The 19,312-nt window shown below is 55.6% G+C and overlaps 5 protein-coding genes across 5 annotated transcripts; 3 read left to right on the top strand and 2 right to left on the bottom strand.

The window, feature by feature from the left end:
• Positions 1–1,239: 1,239 nt before the first annotated feature.
• On the bottom strand, positions 1,240–4,842 carry PTSG_03771 (uncharacterized protein; the record flags this gene model as incomplete). Its single annotated transcript, XM_004995442.1, has 2 exons — positions 2,807–4,842; positions 1,240–2,414 (listed from the first exon to the last, which is right to left on the bottom strand). Exons 1-2 carry the CDS (start codon positions 3,702–3,704, stop codon positions 1,240–1,242), a joined length of 2,073 nt encoding a protein of 690 aa, XP_004995499.1. The 5' UTR covers positions 3,705–4,842.
• Positions 4,843–5,069: 227 nt separating this feature from the next.
• On the top strand, positions 5,070–7,254 carry PTSG_03770 (uncharacterized protein). Its single transcript, XM_004995441.1, has 7 exons — positions 5,070–5,150; positions 5,427–5,456; positions 5,629–5,807; positions 6,102–6,206; positions 6,377–6,430; positions 6,770–6,805; positions 7,070–7,254. Exons 1-7 carry the CDS (start codon positions 5,138–5,140, stop codon positions 7,205–7,207), a joined length of 555 nt encoding a protein of 184 aa, XP_004995498.1. The 5' UTR covers positions 5,070–5,137; the 3' UTR covers positions 7,208–7,254.
• A 130-nt stretch (positions 7,255–7,384) lies between these two features.
• On the bottom strand, positions 7,385–9,792 carry PTSG_03769 (uncharacterized protein). The gene is made up of 8 exons (XM_004995440.1): positions 9,532–9,792; positions 9,172–9,230; positions 8,965–8,985; positions 8,719–8,796; positions 8,434–8,507; positions 8,193–8,268; positions 7,861–7,932; positions 7,385–7,604 (listed from the first exon to the last, which is right to left on the bottom strand). The coding sequence occupies exons 1-8, from the start codon at positions 9,731–9,733 to the stop codon at positions 7,506–7,508; spliced, it is 681 nt and encodes a 226-aa protein (XP_004995497.1). The 5' UTR covers positions 9,734–9,792; the 3' UTR covers positions 7,385–7,505.
• Positions 9,793–9,889: 97 nt separating this feature from the next.
• PTSG_03768 (ring finger protein 1) lies at positions 9,890–12,433 on the top strand. The gene is made up of 6 exons (XM_004995439.1): positions 9,890–10,086; positions 10,390–10,569; positions 10,775–10,843; positions 11,019–11,057; positions 11,257–11,710; positions 11,960–12,433. Exons 1-6 carry the CDS (start codon positions 9,934–9,936, stop codon positions 12,109–12,111), a joined length of 1,047 nt encoding a protein of 348 aa, XP_004995496.1. The 5' UTR covers positions 9,890–9,933; the 3' UTR covers positions 12,112–12,433.
• A 150-nt stretch (positions 12,434–12,583) lies between these two features.
• PTSG_03767 (uncharacterized protein) lies at positions 12,584–19,209 on the top strand. The gene is made up of 20 exons (XM_004995438.1): positions 12,584–12,774; positions 13,052–13,091; positions 13,217–13,327; positions 13,438–13,614; positions 13,877–14,032; positions 14,294–14,348; positions 14,548–14,657; positions 14,934–14,997; positions 15,144–15,202; positions 15,429–15,517; positions 15,680–15,741; positions 15,897–15,958; positions 16,216–16,281; positions 16,525–16,590; positions 16,877–16,977; positions 17,245–17,369; positions 17,617–17,897; positions 18,123–18,248; positions 18,498–18,571; positions 18,781–19,209. Exons 1-20 carry the CDS (start codon positions 12,680–12,682, stop codon positions 19,049–19,051), a joined length of 2,190 nt encoding a protein of 729 aa, XP_004995495.1. The 5' UTR covers positions 12,584–12,679; the 3' UTR covers positions 19,052–19,209.
• The last annotated feature ends 103 nt before the right edge of the window (positions 19,210–19,312 follow it).

Below are 19,312 nucleotides of genomic sequence, written 5' to 3'. Positions count from 1 at the left end.
AAAGATTTTGCGAATTTTCTACTACACACTGACGACGGGCGAGGAAGTGTGAACGAGCGACACACGAATGAGGTCATGATGGCGTGCACGCCTGACTGTACAAGGCGTGAACACATGATCAACAACTCACGACGAAACACCACCGGCGGCAGCAGCAGTGGCAGCGCAGACCAGCAAGGAGAGGCAAGATGTGGGATGTTGCGGGGGTGCGTGGCCTTGGTGTGCTTCCGGAACCAGCCGAAGAAAGCAGCACGAGGACAAGCAGCAACATGACATAGCGCCTTGCTGGGAACAAACCTGCGCTGGCCCGCTCACGACAACGCGCACTCACGCCTGCATGCACACCTGCTCTCGCACGCGCGCTTGTTCGTGTGAGCAGTGACATAAGGGGAAGGTGGAACAGGAACGCAACACCAGAAACACAGCCAATGGATGAATTCAAGAAGGCCATGAGGATCAACAGTACTAACAGTAGTAACACGGCGAGCGAAACGGCCGATGGGCCAACAAGCAAGCTAACACAAACGGGCGAAGAGGAGGAGGAGAGAAGGAGAGAAGGATGCCTACGAGGAAACAATCCCCAAATGATTGCACAGTACACATACTGGGCGAAGCGAAACACGTGTATGAGATGAGATGGAACAGACAACACACACGCCCTTACGCGGTGCGAACAAATGCACACAAACCAACACATGGGCTCTCCTCTGACTAAACGTGATGAGATGAGATGGAACAGACAACACACGCCGCACGCGGTGTGAGGTGAACAAATGCACACAAACCAACACATGGGCTCTCCTCTGACTAAACTTGTCGATGTGAAACAACTGCAACACTTTCACGCACATGCACAGGTGCGTACAGGTACAGACATACAGTCAAGCACACGCACGTAACTTTGACGTGCGCAAAACATGCACGCACACAGGCTGCCGCAAACACACACACGCGCGCGCGCCAACACCAGCACAACAACGGAAAAAAAGCAAAAGAAAAGGAAACGAAGAAGAAAAATGAGGGCGTGCATTACTGCAGCCTGAGCTGGCGCAGTTGCGCATGCTCGCGTTGAAATAGGGTGGTTGTCCGTATCAAGCCATCACAGGATGATCACCCGCACCTGCGTGGACCATTGTGAGGCTTCTTCGGGGTCAGCATACACTAGCACTAGCGCTACGAGCATTGCGTCGTTTGATCGCAATGTGGTAAGGGGAGGGGAGGGAGCTGTTACGTGTGCAGTTATTGCTGAGAAGGAGGGCGTTGTTGCTGCTGCTGCTGCTGCAGTTGCTGTTGTTGTTGTTTTTGTTGTTGTTGTTGCTTCTGCTGCTGCTGGGGTTGCTGCAAGGAGTAAGCATTTGGCTGCGGAGCCGCCTGGCCGCCAATGGCATCGCCAAAATTGGACACCCCTGGCTGTCTCGGGTGCTGCTGCTGCTGCTGCTGCTGCTGCTGCTGTTGTTGTGGCCATTGGGGCGTAGTGGCACCACTGGCTTGCGATGCGAGTGCGTATTGCATGGCGAGTTGCGATAACGCAGCCGGGTTCATGAACGGCAGCTGTCCCATCATTGCGGCTACATGCTGCTGCTGCCCCGGCATTGATGAGGACGAGGATGTCGGTTGAGATGCAGCCTGCATTTGGGCCGACGTCGAGGCAGGCTGCATGGCGGCTGGCACTGAAGGCCCAGGGCGTGGGGAGCCCTGCTGCGGCTGCTGCTGTTGTTGCAAAAGCTGCGGGTTAAAGGAGAGCATCGAGTGCGCTGGTGATTGTTGAGAGGATTGTTGCTGTTGCTGTTGTTGTTGCTGTTGTTGCTGCTGCTGTGGAGATGACATACCAAACATGGAAGGATTCATACCCATCATCAGCGCTTGAGGGATTGACATCATGGGCAGCCCCATTGTCCACGGGGCCTGGCTCATTGCAGCGAGCAGCGGCTGCAGTTGCTGCTGCTGCTGCTGTGCAGCTGTTGTTGTTGTTGCTGCTGGTTTCGGCTGGTGTTGCTGCATTTGCTGCTGTGGCATCACGGGTTGCTGCATCTGCTGCTGGCCGTGCTGCTGAGCAAACAGGCGCATTTGCCGCTGCACTTCCTCTGGAGAAAACGCAAGGCTGCTTGCACCGGTGCCGGCGGCAGCACCGCTGTCGGGCTCCGCGACATCGGCGTCGTCGGCCTGCTTGTCCTTGCGGCGGCTGCGGCGCTTTCGTTTGCCGTTGCTTGGCGGGCGCATGGGCATGGGGTGGGCGACGCCAGACGCCGCGACGGTGGCCGCGTTGATGGCGGCGCCAGGGTGCAGCGGCATGCGCTGGGCGGCGGAGATCATGAGCTCGTGCAGGCGCTCCAGGTGGCCGCGCTCGTGCACCCGCAGATACGACGACGTGGTGAACGACTTCTGGCAGTACCGGCACTTGTACGGCCGCTCGCCTTGGATGAACATATTGGGCCAGTGATGGGAGTTTGCAAGGAAGCGGGATAGGATGGAGTGGGGGCGGGAGCGAGGTGGAGAAGGGGGGGGGGGGTTGGAGTGAGCAAGTACGAAAACAGCGCGTGGGCACCGAATGGTGCTGAGGTTTGCTTGGGGGGGGGGGGTGTTGCTGTATGGGTGTGAATCACTCTGTGTGTGTGTGTGTGTGTGTGTGTGTGTGTGTGTGTGTGTGTGCATGCATACGTGTGTTGCTATGTGTGGCTGTGTGGAGCACGCAGCTGTCCTCGCGCGGTAGTTGTGTTGCACTCAATTGCATACATGCACACAAGCATGCATTCACGCAGACATCCACACCTTTCGGCATACACACTCGAGCATTCAAGTCACGCACCTGTGTGCGTGCGCACGTGGACATTGAGGTTGCCGCGTTGATTGAAGCGCCGATCACAGTACGGACAGCCGTACGGCTTCTCTCCCGTGTGTATACGCTCATGGCGCACGACGTGTGCGTTGGTGGTGAACGTCTTGCCGCAGAAGCGGCAGCACAGGCGGCCCATACGCTTGGCCAAAGCGCTGGTGTTCGCGTGCGCAGTTCCGTCGGCAGCGGCGTCGCTCGCGTTTGCAGTTGCGTCACCAGCGTCGCTTGTCACGCCCGCGTCTGTATCCGCAGCGTTGGCGGTGTCTTCTTGCTCTTGACTGCTGGTGTTCTGGCCGTGCACGGCGGGCGCATCTGCAGTGGGCTTGGAATGCATGGCCTGTGGTGCCTGTTCGCTGGATGCTGCCTGTGGCACCGGGGTGGGCAGCTTGCTGCCGGGTGTTTCTGTGCGCGCTGCGTGCTGTTGCTGCCGAGCCAAGGGCTGCGACTGGGGCGCCTGCGCCTCCAGCGGGACCTGTGACTTTTGTTGCTCCTGGTTGCCTTCCTGGTCTTGTTGTTGTTGTTGTTGTTGTTGTTGTTGTTGTTGTTGATCTTGTTGTTGTTGTTGTTGATCTTGTTGTTGTTGTTGTTGTTGATCTTGTTGTTGTAGCTGTTGATCTTGTGGCTGGTGCCCACCAGGCCCTGGTGATTGCGGTTCTGCTGCGCTGGACACGTGTACACCTGCAGCAGGGGTTGTTGGTGTTGGCATTGTAGATGCGGCTGGTGTTGGGTTTGTGTCAGGAGAAGCGACAGCACTGCGATGCTGTTTTCGGTCGGCAGCGGTGGACGTGGCAGCGGCAGACACCTCCTGTTGCGCCTGTGACAGTGACGTTGGGCTACCAGATTGGGGTTGTTGGTCTTCGCCCTTGAGCATCGCTGGCCGGAGGAACGGGGTGTCTGGAGGATTAATTGTATAGTGGAGCAACAAAAGCAAGAACGCAAGTTAGCCAAGATGCGGAGGGGAGGGTATTGGCGTGCATGCAAATGTTCGCTGTGGAGGGGCGGGTGTCTGACGCGTGCTGCTGCATGCATGGGTTGTGTGGGCTGAAGCGTAGTTGGTATGCAAAGGTCAGAGGAGAGACAACGGCTTCACTGAGCACACAATCGTTTGCCTTGTCATGTGCACGTCCCACACAGGAACAATGACGACCCGTCAATCCCCTTCAAACACGACGCAGAGCCTCTACATCGCTCGCACCCCAGCTTACTTGCTCACACGCGCACACATACGGCACACGTATTACTGGCTCACAAACGCCTCTGCACACACACACACACACAGAGAGAGAGAGACACACACACACACACAGACACACAGACACACAGACACACACACACAGACAGACACACAGACACACAGACACACACTCACACACTCACACACACACACACTCTCTCTCTCTCTCTCTCACCCACTCACTCACTCACTTGCTTTGGCTCGCCTGTGTATGGGGTGAAATGATGCGAAGCAGCAGCAGGTGTGGTGTGAACTCACCCGCGTTCGGGGGGTGTGCCTTACGGCAAAACAAAGGAGCAGGCGAATTTAAGTAGGCTCGGTGGTGACGTCGAACAGCGCTTGCACGAGGTGTGACGTTGGCAGGTCTTGTTTTGGTGGGGCGGCGGCACTGTCGCGGCACCTGAACAAGCGATCACACACGCTCGGTGGAAGGAAGAGCCCTTCTTGCTTGGGAGATGGGAGCCGGCTTGATGATGCTTGTTTGCGTGTGTGGGTTAGTGGGGGGTAGGAGGCCCGCCGTCGCTGGTGAGCGTTGAGGGATGTGTGTGGTTGCTTCTTGCTTGCTTCCTGACTTGCTCGCCGTCCTTGGTGCTGCTTGGTGTTCCTGCGGCTGAGAGGGTGTGGCCGACGATCAAGCAAGACGATTGGTGATGTGAATGGAATCGAGCGAGCGACCAAGCCCTTGCGATCAAGCCGCCTGTCAAGCAGTTCCTTGTTGGGGTAAGCAATGTATGCAAGGCACGAGAAGGCGGCAGCGGCGATGGGAAGGTCGCGGCTGCAGAAGTCGCGCTTGCTTGCTTGCTTGCTTGCTTCTGCTCGTCTTTCTTTGTTTGCTTGTGTTTGCGTCGGCAGGTATCAATCCGCCACCCCGCGTTGCCCAAACCGTTTGCAAAGTCACTCCGTTTCCCACGACCTCCTTCAATTGCCCAGAACGTAAGTATAAAGGCAGGGCACCCCATGCCGATGATTATTGCTTATCGTTCACAATTCTGCCAAACTGCAAGGGCACTCTCCGACGTGCCTCAGCCTAGGCGCGGGTCATTCGCAACATTCATGAACGAGAACCAAAGATGGCATCAAAAGGTGCTGTCGTGAACCGTCGATTCAAGCGGAGCAGGATGACAATGATTTGCGAAGAGTGAGCGAGGGAGTGTGTGATGTGTGTGTGTGTGTGTGTGTGTGTGTGTGTGTGTGTGTGTGTGTGTGTGTGTGTGTGTGTGTGTGTGTCTGGTTGGTTGACATGATGAAGGAATTGTTTGGCAGCACTCACGTCGTCATGTCACTCCTTCGTCTTGCCACACGTCCCTTCCTTCCTGCCCTTCCTTCTTTCTTTTGCTTGCTTGCTTGCTTTGATCCCAGGTCGAGACCCAAAGAAGGAGGCTGAACTTGGTACGGTACAGTTGCTAGAGAGTTGGCGAGGTGGTGTTACACTGGACCGCTGCACAAAACCCGGTCGCGTGCGTCGCTCAAACCATGTTGCGTGTTGCTTGGCGCCTGTGCGCATGGATGGGCTCATGTTGGGCCGTTGGCTTTGTGTCTGTGCACTCCCTTCTCTGGTTAGATGCGCGCATTGCCGCGCTGCGCAAGAAGAATGAGGAGCTGGTGAGGCGCCAACAAGCGGCCGAGGCCGAGGCTGCGCGGGACAAGGAGCTGGATCGCCTTGCTGCTGAGCGCGCTCGACAACAACGGCAAAAGGAGCGTGAGCAAGAGCGCGAACGAAAGGCCATGGAAGCCTACGAGGTACCCCAAGGGGAAGAGAGAGAGAGTGTGTGTGTGTGTGCGAGACGAAGAGAGAGAGTGTGTGTGTGTGTGTGTGTGTGTGTGAGTGAGTGTGTGTGTGTGTGTGTGTGTGAGTGAGTGGTGAGTGAGTGAGAGAGTGAGAGACAGACACACAGAGAGAGAGAGAGAGAGTGTGTGTGTGTGTGTGTGTCCATATGTGTGTGTGCGTGACAGCGTGTGCAGATGTACACCGCGACACATCGACACGTGGAAAATCACACGCAATCTCATCCTTCTTTTTCCCTTTGTGTGCAGGCGAAGCGAAAGCAGAACATTGCGGAGGAGAAGGAACGACAAGCGCTCATTGCTGATTACGAGCAACAGCGTGAGGGCGCAGAGAAGAACCGCGTCGTCAATCAGGTTCAATATCTGTCTGCAACTACACTCACACACATGCTGTCCGTGCATTGTTCCATGTTCCTGCTCGTTGTCTTTGTCTCATACCGCCATCATCCCTCCCCACCGTGCAAACCATTTGTCATTGCCATGACTTGACCCCGTTCCCCCTCCCCAACTCGGTTTTGCTCTAGAGCCTGCGTGGACGTCACAATGCAGAGCGCGAGCGCGGCCCTTCTCGGCGTGGGGTGCGTGCTGCCAACAATGGGGTTGCAACGGCTTGTCGCCGAAGTGCTTTTGCGTCTCTGTCAGTGAGCAATGAGCAATTGCACTCGGGCGTGCTCCTGTTCTTCGGCAGCTTGCTGCCTGTCGATCAACTTGTTCGCCCGCCTAACTGTGTGTGTGTGTGTATGTCTGTCTGTCTGTCTGTCTGTCTGTCTGTCTGTCTGTCTCTGTCTCTGTGTGTGTGTGTGTGTCTCACCCTCACGCACACACACGCACACACGCACACACGCACACACTCACACGCGCGCGCGCGCACGCACACACACACACACACACACACACACGCACACGCACAAACTCAGCATGCAAGGAAAACCGGCGGTGCCATGTCGGCAAAGGTACGCCCCATGTTGCATGGTGTCAGTGTCTCTGCAAATGACCATTGTGTCGCGATGGCACGCCCTGATCCCCTGCTGTAGTTGCTGCGGTGGATGCTGTGCTCGACACGTCGTTTGACTGCGTGCGCCACGTCCACTCGTGCAGCTGCGCCTGCCTGCGTATCCACCTCCGCATATGTTCATGCCTGTGTATGTGTATTTATGGAAACGTTTTGTCAATGCTGTTGTCGGGGCTGTTGGTGCTTGTGCTGGTGCGACTGATAGGAGCGGCGGTGGAAGGAGGAACGAGCGAAGATCGACGCTGAACGCATGTCGAGACAGATGCGGGTGGACGAGCACGGGAACAAGACGTGGGCCCGCGCATGGGACCAGCCCTCTCACAAGGTCGAGGCAGACAGCTGACGGGACACACACACACACACACACACACACACACACACACACACACACACACACACACACACACACACACACACACACACACACATGTTGTTACTTATTCCTCTGCAGTTTTGGTGGTCTGTTTACCGTAAAACCTACGACAAATGCAAATGGAGAAGCAGCAGCAGCAGCAGCAGCGCAACTTGCCACCACACGGAGAGAGAGTGTGTGTGTGTGGGTGTGTTTTGTTTGCATGTGTGTACATATTCCTGCGTGCGTGCGTGCGCATGCCTGCGTGGGTGCGTCTTGTGTGTTGAGTCTACTCGAGCTTTGCCTCCACCCGCAGGACGCGGCGGCACTCCTTGTCAAACGCCATCCAGTCCACCAAGTGCTTTGGCGGCGCCGGGCTCGTTGTGTCCTGCTCCGCGGGCAAGGGTAGGGAGTGTATGTATGTGTGTGTGTGTGGTGGGGGGGGGGGGGGGTGGGTAGTATGTATATATATATATATATATATATATATGTGTGTGTGTGTACGTGGATGTGTGTGTGTGTATGTGGATGTGTGTGTGTGTGTGTTTGACGGAGGGAAGGAGTCAAGGACGGTGATGAGAACTTGGCGCATGGCATACAGATGTGCATGTGCACACATACACGCCCGCGCATACACCTCATACCTTGAAGCCGAGCTCCTTGAGAACATCGTGTGTTGTGGTCTTGACTATCGCCTGCTTGGCAAAGAAAATGGCCTGTTGCACGAATGATGGTGCATTGGTGCGCGTGTTCACACCGCAATGAACGCACGTCAGCGGTACAAACAAAACCAGCATGCAGACAGAGATCGAGCGAGTGTGAGTGAGCCCAACAAAAGCGCGCACACACTTGTACGCACGCACACACACACACACACACACACACACACACACACACACACACACATACACACACACACACATGTACAGTCCCTCCGCTGCCTGCACTCTCGCCCCCTCCCTTGGCATCGCCTCACCCTGACAAATCCGTCCTTCGTGACGAAGCGCTGCTCAACATAGAACGCGCTTTCATCCCAACACAGCACCTGCGAGCTGTGACATGGCGTGTGGCATGAAAGGCGGTGTCGTTGCGGGGTGAGCACACCCACGCTTCCCAGCCAACGAAACATGCAACAAGGCTCTCTGTGCGCTGAGGGCGTGAAACAGACAGACAGACACGCACACACACACACACACACACACACGCACGCTGCGTACGTGAGGTCGTAGGCTTGAAACGGCTCAATGGATCGACGAAACCGCGTCGTGCACGCTCCAAGCACCATGAATCCCTGCAGCCAGCAACATGGCGCACGTGTGTGGTGCGTTACGAGGTCAAAGGCTGCTACGGACCCACACACACACACACACACATTTGCTCGCTCGCACACGCACACGCACACACACATTTGCTCGCACACACATGTTCCCTCACACACACACACACACACACACACACACACACACACACACACACACACACACACACACAGAGGAACTCACGCCGAGCTTCTTCAGGGCATCAAACACCCCGTTGTGCTTCCAGAGGTTGTAACGGGCGATGTCACATTCCCGAGGGTACTGTGTTGAGTGAGTGGGGGTAACGGTGGTGGTGGTGGTGGTGGTGGTGCAAGGCAATCCAGACCGTTAACAAAGTGGGAGGTGACGCTGAGATAGGGCAGCCACCTCGTACTGCCATCATGCAGGCAACACATACAGGTCCATGCGCGCACCCGCATGTCAACGTACGCGAGCGTTGTTCATGTGAAGCTGGAGTCAAGTTAAGGGAGGGAGCGGGGAAGAGCCACAAGTCCAACCGGTTCGTCAAGGACATGTACACCATGTGAGGTGGTAGAAAGGCGGGTGGCAAGTGTGTGTCCGAGACATGGGATCGCAAGTGCATTGCACGCACACTGATGAGGAAGCGCAAGTAGCCGAGCACCACCAACAACTCACGTTCCAGTCGAGATCAGTGAGCCAGAGTCGACCTGGCAGGTTCACTGTCTCAAAGAGGTCTGCGTTGGAACAGGGGGAGCATGGGGACGATGTGTGTGTGTGTGCGTGTGTGTGCACATGTGTGTGTGTGTGTGTGTGTGATAGTGTGTGTGAGTGTGTGTGTGTGCACATGTGTGTGATAGTGTGTGTGTGTGTGTGTACGTGTGAGTGTGTGCGTGTGAGTGTGTGTGTGTGTGCGTGTGAGTGGGTGCACTACAATAGCACAGCGTGTAGAGGCTGTAAGCCAAATAAAGGCGAGCAAGTAGTTGGACAAGTCGGTAGTTGTACAAAGCAGGCGCATATGCGCGCGTCGACGCGTACCGCATGGTGGGGCAGTGTTGAGTGCGTGCCCGATGAAGAGCGACAGCGTTCGTACAAAGTACAGCACATCCAAGTGCACAAAGAGCGAAGCGACCACAGCCGCCGTCAGCAACCCTTGCCACCACAGCAGCCCATACGTGGTCAGTGCCAGCGTGCCACCCATCACCGCCAGCGCTAACAGTCCATGCAGTCCACCAGCCATCGTGCCTCCTCTGTGTGTGTGTGTGTGTGTGTGTGTGTGTGTGTGTGTGTGTGTGTGTGTGTGTGTGTGTGTGTGTGTGTGTGTGTGTGTGTGTGTGTGTGCGTGTGTGTGTGTGTGTGTGTGTGTTTTGGGCGCACACTATTCTCTTCTTCTTCTTCTTCTTCTTCTTCTTCTTCTTCTTCTTCCACGACAACGCGGCGATGGTGATGGAACTGTCTGAGTACGAGCGGCAGCGGGAACCGCATAAGCTGCAGACAGGGGAGGAGATGATTGAAACGTACTGGCCAGAGCTCGTGGCCCAAATGAAGTGCCCCATCTGCCTCAACCTCATCGAAGAAACCATGGCTACAGAGGTACACGTGGATGTGCGTATGATGTGTGTGTGTGTGTTTCTGTGTGTTTCTGTGTGTATGTGTGTATGTGTGTATGTGTGTATGTGTGTATGTGTGTATGTGTGTCTGTATGTCTGTGTGTGTCTGTGTGTGGTGCCCCCACACGCGCGCACACCGCCTGTGCCACCGCTTTCTCCCCTTATGTGCCACTGTAGACTTACCGCACGTCGTGTGTGTGTGTGTGTGTGTGTGTGTGTGTGTGTGTGTGTGTGTGTGTGTGTGTGTGTGTGTGTGTGTGTGTGTGTGTGTGGCCATCTTTGCTAGTGTATGCACCGCTTCTGTGGCGAGTGCATCAAAAGGAGCCTGCGACACAGCAAGAAGGAGTGCCCGACATGCCGCAAGCCCTGCGCCTCAAAGCGCGTGCTTCGGCGTGACCCGAACTTTGACGAGCTCATCCAAACCCTCTTCCCAGACCCAGACGTTGTCGAAGACTATCAGGAGCAGGTTCGTTGCAGCGCACGTGTGCGTTGTGGGGGCGCACGTCCATCCACTTGTTCAGCGCGCCTCCTCATGCTCACTCACAAGCTGCAGCCACCGCACATGATCAAGCTGCGTGGACTGCTTTGACATCATCGGCACCTGTGTATGCGAGCGTTCACATCCCTTGATCATCACCAACCACCACCATCATGTGCACGTGCTCTCCCAGCTAATGGAGCGCCTGCACCAGACAACCAACATGCGCGCTGTCGCGCAAAGCATGCAAGAAGGCATGCAGGTATGCAGAGCATGCTGTGTCTGTCCTTTCCCCTTACATCTGTCACGGTGATCCGACTCACACTCTCACAGACACAGACACACACACACACACACACACACACACACACACACACACACACACACACACACACACACACACACACACGCTCATGCACGCATGCATGTACACTTAGCATCAAGCGCTTCAACGCAAGATCCGCACAAGTACTATTGTGAGTAGCAAGTCAATGTTTGCCTGATTGGCTGGCTGGTTGTTGCTGAGAAACCATGGCATGACACGCCGTGTGTGACCTTGCATGGCATGGCGTGACATGTTGCTGCTGTCTTGACGTTGTTCACCCTCCCCAAGTGCATACGCATCCCTCATGTGCGCGTGCATATGTGTGTGTGTGTGTGCAAAACGATGAACAGAACCGCAGCATTGCTCAGCGGCATGCCGCTGTCCCAACCGTGTCTGCCTCTGCGCGTGTGCCGTCCACATCCTCGTCATCGTCGTCCACTGCCCCATCGCGCACGCCCTCAGCGACAACACCGGCGCTTCGGAAGCAGCAGCATAGCGGCAGTGGCAGCAAGAAAAAACAGCCTGCCCGCCGTGTGAGCCAGCAGCACGCAGCCGCAGCCGCATCCTCGTCATCGGCGTCGTCATCATCAGCAGCAGCAATGGCCGCAGCGGCAGCAATAACAGCATCGAGTGGCTCGTCCACCACAAGCACACGCATGACGCCATTTCTCGAGGTGATACTGAAGCCCATGGCCAACACATCGCTGCCGCCTCTCGACACGCCGTACATTCTTGCGCCGGCAGATGCGAACGGCAGCACGCTGACGAGGCTCACCAATCACCTCGTCTCCAACAAGATGCAAGGTACTGGTCAAACGGGGACGGTTGTGTGTGTGTGTGTGTGTGTGTGTGTGTGTGTGTGTGTGTGTGTGTGTGTGTGTGTGTGTGTCGTTGTGTCTCCGGTTTGCCGACCCCCCAATACCACCACCACATCGCACGCTCCGTTGTCTTTTCACACACACACACACACACACACACACACACACACACACACACACTCTCTCTCTCTCTCTCTCTCTCTCTCTCTCTCTCTCTCTCTCTCTCTCTCTGCAGGGGATGGCCGGGCGACGGTTGAGCTGCTGCTTGAGCGACACGACCAGATTGTTCCTGTTGGCGCGCGCCTGCAGATGCGCACCATCGCCAAGAACCACGTCAGGTGGCACCCAGCCAAGCCCCTCGTCATCTACTACAGGAAGAAGACCTGATCCACAAGAATACATGTGTGCGTGTGTGTGTAGATGTGCGTGTGTGTGTGTGCGTGTGTGTGTGAGGGCGGGAATCGCGATGCGAATGGGCGTTCAAGTGGTGCGATATGCGTTTATCTGTGCGTGGGTGTGACACTACCACGTGGACGTCTGTGATCGGTCGTGGCTCCTCGATTCTGTGACTGCCATGCATGCATGGTGCTCAGCAGCAACAATGCTTCCTTTGCTCCCTTTGTTTCTTGCCTGCTTTCTAATGGACGCGATGTGATGATGCGTGCGACATATTGATCGCACGAAGCGTGTAAACAGTGTGACGCTTGCCTGCCACTGACACACACACACAACGCACGCACACACACAACATACACATCAACATCAAAAACAACAACAATAACAACAACACACACACGCACACACACACACGCACGCACACACACACACACAAACAACAACAACAACAACAACAACAACAACAACAACAACAACAACAACAACAACACACACGCACGCACGCACACACACACACCACACACAAAACAGACACGAAGACACAAGACCACCAACGAAGATGGATGTGCACAACGTGCTTCCAGCCAGTGTGACCAAGCAACTTGGCGACAAGATCTACGACAAGCGCAAGAATGCCGCGCTGGAGGTGGAGAGGTGAGAACACAGGGCAAAGGGAGGAGGAGGAGGAGGAGGAGGAGGAGGAGGAGGAGGAGGAGGAGGAGGAAGAGAGGTCAAGAGAGGGTGGATGGTGGGCGAAGCATGCGTGTGCGTGCAAATCGCGACTGTGCGATCCGCGTGACACTGTGTCTGCATGTGCATGCGTGCGCGAGTCTCTCTCTCACTCTCTCACCATCACGGATAACGGTGCATGGGTGGATCTGTGTGTGTCTGTCCCCCCTCCCCCCCCCGGGTCTCGGCTCGCATCAACCAGGCTAGTCAAACAGATGCTGGCCAGAAGGGAAGAAGGAAAGGTAAGCGCGCGTGATGAACTCATTCCTGCTTTGTACCAGGTGCACGACGTCCATCGCAAGACATTTCAGCTACCGCTCGTCTCTCACGATGGAGGTGCATTAACCTTGCGTATGTGATACAACAGGTGGTTGCTGTCATCTCCTTGCTGCGCACAGGCTTTCTCCGCCACGACAATGCCAACAACCGCAAGGGTGGCTTGATTGGCCTCGCAGCCACCGCGATGGCTCTCAGCCAGGTGCGCGGCTTGCGCAGGAGTCGCTCCGCGTGTCTGTGGTGGCATGCATAAGTCATTGCCGTGACTGTGTTCCTGGTTCTCACACACCTCCCTTGTGTGTTCCATGACAGTATCTGGAGTCCATCAGCGGCTACCTGAGCGAGCTGGTTCCTCCCATCCTCGCCTGCTTTGGCGATTCAGATTCGCGCGTGCGCTACTATGCCTGCGAGGCCATGTACAACGTGTCCAAAGTTGCACGGCACGACATCCTCCTCTACTTTAACGAGATCTTCGACGAGCTGAGCAAGGTGCCGGTCTGTGTGTCTGTGCGTATGTCTGTATGCATGTATGTATGTATGTATGTATGTATGTATGTATGTATGTATGTATGTATGTATGTATGTATGTATGTATGTATGTATGTATGTATGTATGTATGTATGTATGTGTGTGTGTGTGTGTGCGTGTGTGTCTGTGTCTGTGTTCGCACGCCTGTGTGTTCGTGCTTGCGTGCTCTCCACATCAACGCTCCAGTTCACTTGCTTGTGCACACGACGTCTGCACATGCAGCTGTGCGCTGATCCCGATCCGAGCGTCAAGAGCGGTGCGGAGACGCTTGACCGCCTCATCAAGGACATTGTGACAGAACAGCCCTGCTTCGACGTCGACAAGTTCGTCCCGTTACTCAGTGAGCGCATCTACGCCGGCAACCCATACGTTCGCCAGGTGGGATCACCTGAATGTCTGTCTGTCTGTACATGTCTGTCTGTCTGTCTGTGCATGTGTATGTGTGTGTGTCTGTCTGTCTGTGCATGTGTGTGTGTCTCTGTGTGTCTCCGTATGTCTGTGCATTCCCTCTGCTCTCAGCTATGTCTGCTTGTCTCCCTAGCATCTCTACATCACCCCGCACACTGCGTGTCCTGTGCCACATTCACGCACTCCCTCCTTCCCTCCCTCCCTCACGCCCACTCTGTCCCTCTCCATCAGTTCCTCGTCTCCTGGATCAGCGTCCTCGACTCTGTGCCCGAAATCGACATGCTTGGTACTTGGTGTTGCCCGTGTTGTGACTGTGGATGCTGGTCGCTTGCACCCGTCTCCTCCAAGCTTGCGTTCCTTGCTGTCCTCCCCCCCGCCCTCCTCCGCCTTCAATACCCTCCCCTTAAACTTCCTCGTTCATCACCCTGCGTCCCTCCCTCCTCATATCTCCCCCCCCCTCCACTGCATGCTTGCGTCGCTGCCAGCGCATCTGCCCAAGTACCTGAGCGGGCTGTTCAAGATCCTGAGCGACCAGAATCCGGAGATTCGGCGCATGTGCCAGGCCGTTGTCGACGAGTTCCTCCACGAAATCAAGGTGGTGGTGGTGGAAGGGATGGGGAGAGAGAGAGAGAGAGAGAGAGAGAGAGAGAGAGAGAGAGAGAGTGTGTGTGTGTGTGTGTGTGTGTGTGTGTGTGTGTGTGTGTGTGTGTGTGTGTGTGTGTGTGTGTGTGTGTGTGTGTGTGTGTGTGGGAGGGAGGGAGGGGCTTATGCGGCGGTGCACTTGAAATCTTCAAGTGTATCCTGTTATTCCCTCAGGGAGGGCTCATTTTGTACCATGTACATGTGTGGGCGTGCGTTGCTTGGTTTTCAGGAGGCGGCAGATGTCGACTTCCCTTCAATGCTGCAGATCCTTTCTGCATACTGCTCATCAGAGGGTGCGAACGCTGCGTGTGTGTACGCGTGTACGCGTCTGCGTGTGGTTGCTTCCTCTCATGTTTGTGTTTGCCCTTGGTTCACCATGTCCTCATCAACGTGACGACTACACTCGTCTCTGCTTCTCCTGTATTTGTTCGTTTCTCAGACTTTCTCAGCAAATTCACAGCCATCACCTGGGTCGATGAGTTCATTCTTCTCGCAAAGGTGTGTGTGTTGTGTTGTGTTGTGTTTTGTGTGTGTGTGTGTGTGTGTGTTTTGTGTGTTTTGTGTGTTGTGTTTGTGTGTGTGTATCTGTGTGTGCGGTGAATGACGTCGGTGAACATACCCCCACCGTCATTGTGCATCTCTTGCTTAGCAACACCCCAACAACCGCCAACTACAAACAAATGCACATCCACACCACTCCTGCCGCACCTTTGGGCCCTGTCAGGCGGAGATGCTGCCCCACCTCGCCACGCTCCTCGCTGCCGTCCTGCCCTGTCTCAAACACGTGGCTGACAGTGAAGGAAAGCGCATGAGGTGCGCTCACCCTTGCCTGCGTGTGTGTGTGCGTGTGTGTGTGTGTACGTGCGTCGCTGTCGTCATGGTGGCTGCACTCGCAGCATTCGAGGCTTGCGTGCTGATAGCGCCACAATGCTGCTGCTGCTGTTGTTGCTCACCCTCGTCACTGCATGGCCACAGACAAATTGCTGTGAGCGCAAACAACCGGTTCATGAACCTCGTGCAAGATACGGCAGAAACAGGTGCACCACCACTGCATCCCTGCGCACGTGTGTGACCGGCCACCCGTGAACGTGCCTTTGTGCTCGCACAATGTGCTTTCGATGTCGTGTACACATGATGTGACGACCGCCTCACGATATGGGCCCCTGTGATTCCTGTCACACCACCTCCCAAGAGCTGCAATCCGTGGACCTTCAGCCTGCGCTCCAGATCCTCTGCGGTCTCCTGCAGAGTCAGGTGTGGCGCCGGGTCACGTGTGCTGTTGCTGCATGCACGTGCCATGCGCATCCATTTAGTGTGTGTTGTGTATTTTCGTATCTATGCGTGTTTATGTGTATGCGTATCTGTGTGTGCGTGTGTGTCGTTGTGCGTACGTGTGTGTGCATGTTCTGGTTTTCTCCTTGATCCCCTTTCCTCCTCAATCACGCAACGAGGTTATGTCGAGCCCCTCACATGTGTTGTTGCTGCTGCTGTCATTGCTGCTGCGACTCCAGAGCATCCCCACGCGGTATGCCGCACTGGAGTGGCTCGTCATGCTCAGAACAGTCGCGCCAAAGGAGGTGGGACTGTACACACACACACACACACACACACACACACACACACACACACACACACAGCGCGTACATGCGCGGTTGCTTTGCGTTGTGCATCTCCCTGTCCTATCTCAGCCATCCCGCCCCATACACGCTCAAGTCCGCATGAGTTTGCAAAGCCCGCCACGATTTCCCGCGTTCGTGCCTCGAATTCATATGTGCGTGTCCACCACCACCGCTACGCCATTGCACCGTCCGCGTGACCAGATGTACATGCAGGCAGATGCGCTGACGCAGCAGCTGCTTGCCACCATGGCCGACGACAGCCACGAGGTTCGTGTGCACCTCACGCCATTACACCCCACCCATGTGCTCCTCTGCTGCGTTCATGCGCACATGCACCCGTGCACAGGTGCAGCTCCTCATCCCTTCCCAAACCCCCTGCTCCAAATCCTCCACCACCACCACCATCATCACCACCATCATCATCATCATCATCATCATCATCATGATCACCATCATCATCATCATCATCATCATCATCATCATCATCATCATCATCATCATCATCATCATCATCATCATCATCATCATCATCATCACCACCACCCCGTGTCAGGTTGTGCGGTTGGGTGTGCAGCTCATCTCGGCCATGAGCGTGGTCAAGAACGACGGCAGCGAGAGCGCGTTCCAGGACAGCGCAGACACGTTCTTCGACAGGTACAGCGCAGTGTCTGGCCGCGCGGTGTGGCCTGGTGAAAGAAAGGGTGGGGTTGCACTGTCACCTGTGCGTACACGCACACACACTCACCCACTCACCCACTCACTCACTCACACACACACACTCACTCACTCACTCACTCACACACACACGCACACACACACACACACACTCCCGACACACACACACACACACACACACACTCCCGACACACACACACACACACATATGTGCTACAATGTCTCCGCTTGCATGGACTGGCCAAGGGTCATGGTTGGTCTGCTGGAGCTATTCAAGCAGGACAGCATGCTGCTCTCCAAAGGCGACAGCGCAATCATCCGCACGCTCTGCAAACACCTGCGTCCACACCGTGTATACGAGGCGTTTGCAGGTGCTGCATTTGCTGCATTTGCTTGGCGTGTGTGTGTGTGTGTGTCAGGTGGAGAGGAGACAGTGGAAGGACTGCTGCACTTCCGAGTGTCTGATTTGCCCTCCTGTGGGGCATGTGCTTGTGTTGGTCCTGTTGGTCGTTGTCTGTTGCATCGTGCCTCACAACCACTCAATCTTTTCCCTGCCTCCACAATTTGCTTGTGTTTTGGCATCCACCATCGAATGCGCCCACCGCCAACTGCCTGCAGAGATTGTCGTTTCGACAGAGGACCCCGTGTTTGCGTGGACGGTGGTGCAGAACCTCAACATCATTCTGCTCACCGCCGCAGAGCTGGCTGCGTTGCGGGAAGAGTTGAAAGAGCTTCAAGGCGATGACATTCGCGCGCTCTTCTGCCAGCTGTACCGCTGCTGGTCCCACAACCCGATTGCCACGCTCTCGCTGTGTCTGCTGGCGCAGGTGTACGACCACGCTGCTGACTTGCTTCTCGAATTTGGGAAACTGGACGTTACCATGCCGTTCCTCGTCGAGGTGTGTTTTGCGTGTATGTGTGTGTCTGTATGCATGTGTGTGTGTCTGTTCGTCTTGTGTGTCTCTGTGTGGTGTGTGTCTCCGTGTCTGTGTGTGTGTGTGTGTGTGTCTCTGCCTCCTCCGCCTCTCATTGTACAACGCCCAAGCCCCCCCCCCCCGGCCATTCTTTGAGCTCACCTGCCGAATCTTCAACCGCGCGCTGCCCTTTGCTGGTGTCATGGTCAGGTCGATCGCTTGATACAGCTGCTCGAGTCGCCAATCTTCACATATCTGCGACTGCAGCTGCTGCAACCACGCGCATACGCGCACCTCATCAAGTGCCTCTTTGGCCTCCTCATGCTTCTTCCACAGGTTTGTTTGTACATGCGTTGTGTGTGCAAGTTGTGTATGTGTGTATGTGTGTGTATGTGTGCGCGGGGTGTTTGTATGTGTGCGTGTGTGTGCGCATAGTGTGTGCGGTGTATACATTGTGTGTGTCTTATTGTGCACATCTGTGTTCATGCTGTGCGCCGGGGGTGCGGTTAGCGTTGATTGTGTGCTGCCCGCTGTGCATTTGCTGCTTGCGTCTCAATTGCCGACTTGCCTTGCCTGCAACAACAGAGCTCTGCATACAACACGCTGAAGAACAGACTGGACTGCATTCCCGCCATCTCCATCGCGCTCGGCGCCCTCGAGTGAGCATCAGCGCCACACGTGCACGGATGCCTGCTGCCTGGTCTTGTTTTGTTTGATTTGTTTTTGTTTTTTTTCACTGCACCTGCCCCTCCTTTGAGCTGCGCATGCCCACAGCCGATTGCATCCCACGCATCTCACGTGGCAGCACATCTCACGCATCTCACGTCAAAACTCACGCGTGACGCACACTCCATGGCATGCCCAGCAGTCAAGGGGACAGCAGTGCGGAGCTGAAGGGGAACATTGGGCTGGATCTTCCGTTTGAGGAGCTGCTGACGCACTTTCATGAGATGCAGCAGAGGCAGGCCAGCACCAAGGACCAGGGCACAGCACCAGGGGCAGCGGTTGCCGTCATGTCCTCCTCCTCCGCCGCCGCCGCCAACACATCCAACAACAATGGCGGCACGACACCAAAACGCACGCAGCCGCAGCAGCAACAGCAGCAGCCGCAGCAAGGCAAGGCATCTGACAGGAGATAGGCGTGCCCGTTATTACATTTTGTTGTTGACGTTACAAGTACATTACATTGCATTACACATTGCATGGCACCAAGACGGGGATGTCTTTTGCTGCGTTGCTGCGCTAAGGAAGGGTGATGGCAGCACTTGTCCAAGCGTCGAGAATACAATGAGCAAAGCAATGAATGAGAGAGTGTGTGTGAGTGTGTGAGTGTGTGGATTGGTGATATGTAGTAGTGTAGAGTGATGTGAGAGAGACTTCTGAGACTTGGTGAGAGAAGA

Source organism: Salpingoeca rosetta, assembly GCF_000188695.1.
Source record: "Salpingoeca rosetta unplaced genomic scaffold supercont1.8, whole genome shotgun sequence".
Taxonomy (NCBI): domain Eukaryota; class Choanoflagellata; order Craspedida; family Salpingoecidae; genus Salpingoeca; species Salpingoeca rosetta.
The sequence above is the reverse complement of the archived record's forward strand: the minus strand, read 5'-3'. Positions and strand labels throughout refer to the sequence as shown.

Coding starts and splice junctions, on each gene's coding strand:
- PTSG_03770 (XM_004995441.1), top strand. Junction 5,808..6,101: donor AGGCCATGGAAGCCTACGAG/GTACCCCAAGGG, acceptor CTTTGTGTGCAG/GCGAAGCGAAAGCAGAACAT. Junction 6,431..6,769: donor GCGGCCCTTCTCGGCGTGGG/GTGCGTGCTGCC, acceptor GCACAAACTCAG/CATGCAAGGAAAACCGGCGG.
- PTSG_03769 (XM_004995440.1), bottom strand. CDS start 9,733: ATGGCTGGTGGACTGCATGGACTGTTAGCGCTGGCGGTGATGGGTGGC. Junction 9,231..9,531: donor CAACACTGCCCCACCATGCG/GTACGCGTCGAC, acceptor GTTCCAACGCAG/ACCTCTTTGAGACAGTGAAC. Junction 8,986..9,171: donor TCACTGATCTCGACTGGAAC/GTGAGTTGTTGG, acceptor ACTTGACTCCAG/CTTCACATGAACAACGCTCG.
- PTSG_03768 (XM_004995439.1), top strand. CDS start 9,934: ATGGTGATGGAACTGTCTGAGTACGAGCGGCAGCGGGAACCGCATAAG. Junction 10,844..11,018: donor GCATGCAAGAAGGCATGCAG/GTATGCAGAGCA, acceptor ATGTACACTTAG/CATCAAGCGCTTCAACGCAA. Junction 11,058..11,256: donor AGATCCGCACAAGTACTATT/GTGAGTAGCAAG, acceptor AACGATGAACAG/AACCGCAGCATTGCTCAGCG.
- PTSG_03767 (XM_004995438.1), top strand. CDS start 12,680: ATGGATGTGCACAACGTGCTTCCAGCCAGTGTGACCAAGCAACTTGGC. Junction 12,775..13,051: donor GCCGCGCTGGAGGTGGAGAG/GTGAGAACACAG, acceptor CGCATCAACCAG/GCTAGTCAAACAGATGCTGG. Junction 14,658..14,933: donor AGTTCCTCCACGAAATCAAG/GTGGTGGTGGTG, acceptor CTTGGTTTTCAG/GAGGCGGCAGATGTCGACTT.